At 42.2% G+C, this 6,961-nt stretch overlaps 1 protein-coding gene across 12 annotated transcripts in view; it reads right to left on the minus strand.

Annotated features, from left to right (window-relative positions):
* ryr1b (ryanodine receptor 1b (skeletal)) overlaps positions 1–6,961 on the minus strand; it is a 96,000-nt gene that overhangs the window by 59,780 nt on the left and 29,259 nt on the right. For all 12 annotated transcript variants that reach the window (XM_019861452.1, XM_019861451.1, XM_019861450.1 and 9 more), the window contains 9 exons: positions 6,751–6,854; positions 6,107–6,190; positions 5,864–6,023; positions 4,475–4,622; positions 3,885–4,090; positions 3,331–3,505; positions 2,501–2,709; positions 1,794–2,140; positions 1,189–1,324 (listed from right to left, as the gene is read on the minus strand). In XM_019861452.1, coding sequence (XP_019717011.1) covers positions 1,189–1,324; positions 1,794–2,140; positions 2,501–2,709; positions 3,331–3,505; positions 3,885–4,090; positions 4,475–4,622; positions 5,864–6,023; positions 6,107–6,190; positions 6,751–6,854 — 1,569 coding nt within the window. The remainder of the gene's footprint in view (positions 1–1,188; positions 1,325–1,793; positions 2,141–2,500; positions 2,710–3,330; positions 3,506–3,884; positions 4,091–4,474; positions 4,623–5,863; positions 6,024–6,106; positions 6,191–6,750; positions 6,855–6,961) is intronic.

Raw genomic sequence — 6,961 nt, forward strand, 5'->3', positions numbered from 1 at the left:
GACGCCACCCTTTTTATTTTAATTTTATTTAAGTTTAACGAAAATGTATCATTTTTTTAATGTTGAATTGTAAAAAAAAAAAAAAAAAAAAAATGTTATAAGATGAAACCTCCTGATTACAGGTTAGATAAATCCCGCTTTATCCTCCTGACTACCAGGAAAAAAAATGTTGTCCAATCACATTTATTTTGACATTCCCCAATCTATGTGAAGTAATTGGACTCCTCCAAAATAAATTTTTGAAATCCCACTACATTTTTTAAACAGGCTCAAATACACTTAAAACAACTCAAACAACACTTTAAAGTGTTCATAAGAGTCTTATAATTAAAATGCCAACAGCATTTCAAGACAAAATCTGGTCGATAAAAAGTATTACTTTTCCTCTTACCATAAAAAGTGCTTGCACTGAGGGAAGCCATTTTCTTACTTTTTCTAACCCCTACAAATTTGGTATCATTGGAAAGCACTGAATGTCCTCTTTGGAGTAACAAAAGGAGTTAATGCGATTGGAGGCACTGGGTGGGAGATATTTAGGTTCACAAATGTCCTCTACAGAGGACAAATTTGAACGACTGGTAGTCAGGAGGATAAATTAAAAAGAAAAAAGCATTCAGCAGAATGTTGCATGAGTTGCAGGACGAAGTAATGAAAAACAGTCCAATGGTCTGCCTGTAATTAACAGCTTTATTGCTCTAAGTGTTAACGACTAAAAGGAAGTCTTTTTTTTCATTACATTTATTTTTTTCCTCATTAAACGACTGATTAATTGGTTATCCGAATTTTGGACTCAAAATATCAATTTCAACCAGGTCCTAGGGTCTTTGGACTTTTGGGACACACCTTACTGTGTCAGTAACATTGTTAAATACTACTGTGCACCAAAAAAGCGTCAAAATTTGTTAAATTTCACTTTTTTTTTTTTAATAAATCTAACTGTTGGTCATGTGTGTTATTCTTCCAAATTGTTGCTCTCTTTGACATTGGAATTTCATTGGTTGAACAAACATTCCATTTTTTTGGTTTCCTGAAAAGTGATGATTTTAGAAGTAGGAGGATTCTGTTCAACGCCAGTGATGTTTCTACAAATAACACCTCTCTCCCACCAAATCTCCCCCACAACTTGTTTCTTTGAGTGCCATCTGCAACTAATGCATCATTAAAACCCAACATGATGGTGTGTCTTACAGTGGTGGTGTTAAGAATGATCTCAGGGTCATCTCGGTCATCTGGGACAACGTCTTCCACCAAGCGGGGCACGGTCGGCGGGGCGGGGGGAGGCGCAAGAGGTGTCATGGCCGCCTTCTTGGCTTTGAAGAAAAACCTGAGGTGCAGAGAGGAGAACATTTTGTTGTTCGTCGAGACCATTCGCAGGGGATATAGACCAAGCCCTGCCGCGAATAGCGCTAAGTTTAAAGTGATGCCTACGTACTGTACATATTAGTTTAAAACCACAAAGATCCACAACCACTTTAATTTCATTTTAATCTCATTTTGCAACCTAACCCTTAAAAATGAATTGCTTACAGATGATAGGATATCGAAAACATATACGTGCACGTGTAGCTAAGTCTCTCCTAACTCACAAACCAGGCTAAACTTGAAATTTGTTAGTCAAGGTACCAATGTATTTCCTTTCTGAGTCATTACTTCCGTGTGAGTTAGTCTTTGGCGCCATCATAAGGGCAGAATCAAAAGAGCACAAAAATATTGCGCTAACCTCGTATCGGTGATTTTCCTAAATAGTGAAATGCAAATGTGCCGACAATTACTGAATTAAATATGAATCCTACCCTCTTTTCTTTCCTTTCTCTGACATGGTGTCTTTCTCGTTTTCCACCGAGATCTCCTTCGGTACAGACGACTCCTTCTTGTCTTCCTCCTGCTCCTTGCGGCTGGCCGACTTCTTTAGGACCTCAAACTCCGAGTCGGGCTCAACTACCAGCACTTCGTCCTCGGGAATTGTGAGCGCCCGGGTGAGCAGCGTGGTGCCCGCTGGGATCTTGAAGGTCTCATGGAACTGGATGGGCATGCTGAGCCTCAGGAACATCATGTCCGTGTTGGCGTTTTGCGAGCCGAAGGTCTTGTGGGTCAGCTTCAGGCAGGGGGCACTGTCCACAGTCCCATCCACGCGGGACACCTAAGGCATTGATGACAAAAATGAACGAGTGATTTTTCACCCATTTGTCAATTTTCCACTGCCTAGCAGTAATTCTGCAACAGATTGACTGACATTTTCATTCATTTGAATGGAGAAAGACGATTTGAGACACTGTTACTGTGAATTAACTAATTAAACTTGCATTTCAAGGCACAAGTGCGTTACATTCAATGCATATGCATTTAAGAACTGTTTGCTTTGAAACTCACGATTCAAAACACATAACTCTGATTACAGAACATGAGTGGAGCAGAGGTTCAAACCCAGAACGTCAGAACTTTGATGCAGATGTCCTATTCGGGTGTCGTTTAGCAATTAAAAGAGCCAATCAAGAGTTACCTCCAGGTGGTGGTGGTCGGTGGGGACAGGGTGAAATTGGGGCAGGCTTTTGCTGAACCACATGGTAATGTCTCGCTTCATGTTGATGGCAAAGGGCTCAAAGCCTTCTTGAAGGCCGCAGATGGCAAAGAAGCGCAGGCTGCTGACATTCTGGCCAAGATTAATCCTTCCAACCTGGGACAGGCCCAATGCACACACTGGGATGAAACCTGAGGAGTTAAAAAAAAAAAAAAAAAAAAAAAAAAACAATTGAAGAATGGGTTGACGGTTTAAGTTACAGCATTCTGTCTAACGCAAAATTTCTACTAAGTATCCAAAAAGGCACCTTCAAACTCAGCTAAAAAAAAAACTGCACAGGAAAATAATTGTTCTCTATCGACAATACAACAGACTGCAGTGTGTCTAATTCCACCCTTTACTACTAACAGTGGCAATAAAAAAATGATATGGTTTGTTGGAATTGGTACGGTCGGGTAGGAATTTTGCGACCCATCAGAAATGTAAGCAATGGAAATTATTTTATTAAAAAAATGTACATCAAGGAAAACTGCGCCTCATGGTTAAAAAAAAAAGAGGTGCTAGTGAAATGGGAAATTTCATTGTATAACTGATGTCAGCGTGTTTATTCCTTCAGTGGAGAATGAAATCGCAACACTCTCCAGTTTGTCTTTTCAAGAACAACGGAGAAAGATGGAGGCATGAAACTCAGTGTAAGACTTTCCCCCTTCAGACCCTCCTTGAAACATATCGTGCGACTGTTCTTTGTTTCCAGCTATGCTCGATCAGAACAAGGATTTTTGTTTGTCCAGAACACCATGAAAAACTCTCACCTTCTCCGATTTCAATATCTTTGAAAGCCATCTCTGAGCCAGAGTCGCTGATCAACATTTCTCCATTGAGCGTGAACATGATGTTCATCTCCGTCAGGTCGATCATACAGCCGACCACGTCGCCGGACTGCCACTGGCGGCCGAAGGGCTCATTGCCGATGTGCCACCTTTGCGCCTGAAAACATCACATAGTCTTTAAGTCTGAAGAAAAAATATTGGAGTCACAAGAACTTTTTTTTTTTTTTTTTTTTTAACTCAGAGATCATCTGTTTTTGTTAAGCAGGGTAAAAACATACGGATCATCGGGAGCAGATTTGAATAACGGACACAACAACAGCTGTATCAAGAACAGTAATTGATGACAGCAACAACAAATACACCACAAACGATAACAACATGAAGAGCACACACGAGAAATATTTCCTGATAATATGCGGAGTCTTTCCCATTTTACATGTTGTAACGATGTTAAAAAAATCGGTATGTGCGTGCCCCTGGTTTCGGCTGCTCTCAGCATTTGACTGTCTAACCAAAAGCAGTAGAGTTGGACTGACCTTGTTACCGTTAAAGACGTAAGCGAGTTCATCCGCTCCCAGTTCGGTGTCGGAACGGACGCTGGGCCGAGCCCAGCCCACTCGCATCTCGCCCGTGGTCACGGCCTCAAACTCAAAGTACCACTTCCCTTGAGTGATGCTGTACGACCTCTCGGCCCGAAAGAGTCGAACCTTGTCGCCGCGGATGTTCTCCAGGCTGTGGCTGGCTACAGGAAGGTAACGCAAAAAAGCATGAGGTTATATATTTTTCCCCCCTCAAGAGGAAACAAGTTTTACTCGTGACAAGAACAAAGATGTCTTTGTTGGGATGAAAACTGTCTTGTGAAAATAAAGTCGTCGTTTGCCACGATAAAGTCTGAATTTTATGACATTGCGGTCTAAGTCAAACAACGGATTAAAGTAATTTCAGAAGCAGATTTATGTAAAACACACAATGATTTTTTTACCTACCCGGTTACAACCCGTCCAGAGAAACATAAAAACAATGACCAACAGAGGGAGAGAGATGGGAAGCCTCGCGGTTTGCCGTTTAGCGCACCGAGAACTTAGATGTGAAAGGAAAACATTCTGACTGAATGAAGAAGACTCACTGCTCTCCTGGTCTGGAGGCTCAATGTTGTAGCCGTAGCCAATGAGTGTGCGGACGGCGTTGTTAACGCTGTCCCTGTTGGTCTTCTTGGTTCTCTCGTCCAGCAAGTTGTAGGGCACCAGACGAGGGTTTCGCTTATTGAGTATGTCCTGGAAGAAATGTTGACAAACATGTAATATAGGGCACGTCCACCACTGCGCCGTGGCAAAGCAATAATTATTTTCTATAAATCTATGCACGCCAGTGACGAATAGTGAGAGGCAGAGCAACTCGCTTCCACTGGATGGCAGTAAGTACAAGTATCGTGTGTTTGCACCGGTTGCCAACAGAATACTGTAGTAGGGTGTGTTGACCTAAACAGGGCTAGAATTCACACTGAATAGGGCAATTTGTACATAAGTAAAAACTCCGGACTGTGTTTTTTGACGCGATAAGGTTTTTATGCTTTAAATGAGTGGTCGGCAACCCAAAATGTTGAAAGTGCCATATTGGACCAAAAAAAAAAAACAAAAAACAAATATGTCTGGAGCCGCAAAAAATCAAAAGCCTTATAATGACCGCACACCCGCGCATACACAAGCACTTACACACGCATGCCATAATGAGCAACAGCCACAACGGCCGCTAAGATGAATGAGGCATGGGACGCACTTTTGCAGCGTGTTAACTGTCGTAGCTCACGTGTACCGTTTAAAAATGCTTCTCTCGGCACTCCGGATTCCCATTCTTTGCCAGTACCCTCGGTGAATTGTACATAAAAACGCCATTTTTTTTTTTAACAACAGTCACCTGCCTGGCATCCCGTCCTGCTAATAGAAACGTGTGTCGCAGGCTATGACGCAAATCTTCGTTGACAAAAATGTTGAAATGTAATATTTATTCTACACATTTTTACAGCATTGGAAAACGTTAAGAATGTTTGCATCATCATGTTTGTCATCCTACAGAAACCATATTAAAACAAAAAATAAAATTTCGTGCCCCATCTTTTACCTTTTTCAAACATTTTTGAAAAAGCTCCAGAGGTGCCACTAGGGCGGCGCTAAAGAGCCACAGGTTGCCAACCCCCGATTTAAATCACTGGTCATTGTGCTGATACCTCTGGTGTGTGCGCACTGGCCAACGGGGAGAAGTATAATGCGTAAACATATAATAGACAGATGTGATGGTGCAGCGCGAAAAAGATTGCTGCAGTTGGTTGTTAGTCTTTATTAATTTATTGAGTGACATTTTCTTCAGGTCGCCAGGCTGGCAATTTACATAAACAACAACCAATAAAGATGGCTATTCAAACGGTAATGCTAAAGAAGTTTTACAAAAATGGACCGAAGAATTTGACACTTCAACCAAGTAGTCTAACAATTTAGCAATTCGACAATACATTTCTTACCTGCACGATGCTGTAAGTCCACCCTTGTCGTACACGATCCCTTGCCCAAACATTATGTCCGTTTTCCGCCAGTTTTTCCACTAGTTGGTTCTGGTTGGGTGTCAGCTTGACGTGGCTAAGGTCAAGTGGCGCCGGCTTGTATCCGTTGCTCATGACATACCTACGGAGGGCACAAATCAGTCCCTTCCCCTCCACACCTGTCAAGTATTTGGGACAATCGTCACAACTTATTTGCGAACGTACGTCTTTGGCAGCTTGATTTTCTTGAGGTTCTCCTCGGCTTTCTCGTCGCCCATGCCGACATGGCAGCCCAGAGCCAGGAGTGTCCTGTGAGAGGATGAGGAGACAGATGTCACCAAAACTGTCTTCCAGAGATGGGATCAAGTCAAGCATGTGCAAATTTCAGGTCGGTCTCCAGTTGTAACTCATTCACTGTCTTGGAATACAATCGTTTCCTGGCACTGGCGTTTATAGTCCATTTTTCAACAGGTAGACATGGAAGAGGGCCTCGTCCAGCTTTTCTATGAATTTCAGGTTTGTAAACAACTGCAATGATGGACTTATCCCTTCAGATGGCGGCATTGGTTTGCATTTGAGATCAGCACAGATTTTGAGTAGAAGATAAAGATAAAGGGGTGACACTGATTACAAGGGAGAGAAATGCCAATATTTTGGAAGTTGGTCAAGTTTATGCAATTCACATTCGAAGAGAGTATGTACTCATTGATAATGATGATCATTTAAATGGTAATGCATGTATGATTTAACAACCCATCATGCCCCAAGTCAAGCTAAGTCCCAAGTCTTTCACTGCAAAGTCAAAGTCGAGTCTCAAGACGTTTGTTTTTGTCGAGTCCCAGGTTGCTAAAATTCAACGAGAAGCTCACTTGAGAGTCTCTCCGGACATCTGTAAGTTGTAGTTCCTCTCGGGCTCCGGGAGACTCTGGAAGTCCAATAAGCAGGGATGAAGCTTCTTGTTGTCGTCTCTTAACTGTGAAAGATAATCACAGTGAGTTACTTGTCAGCAGTGTGTGTGTGTGTGTGTGTGTGTGTGTGTGTGTGTGTGTGTGTGTGTGTGTGTGTGTGTGTATCCCCCCC

The sequence above is a fragment of the Hippocampus comes genome, unplaced genomic scaffold (genome assembly GCF_001891065.2).
Source record: "Hippocampus comes isolate QL1 unplaced genomic scaffold, H_comes_QL1_v1.1 scaffold122, whole genome shotgun sequence".
NCBI classification, from domain to species: Eukaryota; Metazoa; Chordata; class Actinopteri; order Syngnathiformes; family Syngnathidae; genus Hippocampus; species Hippocampus comes.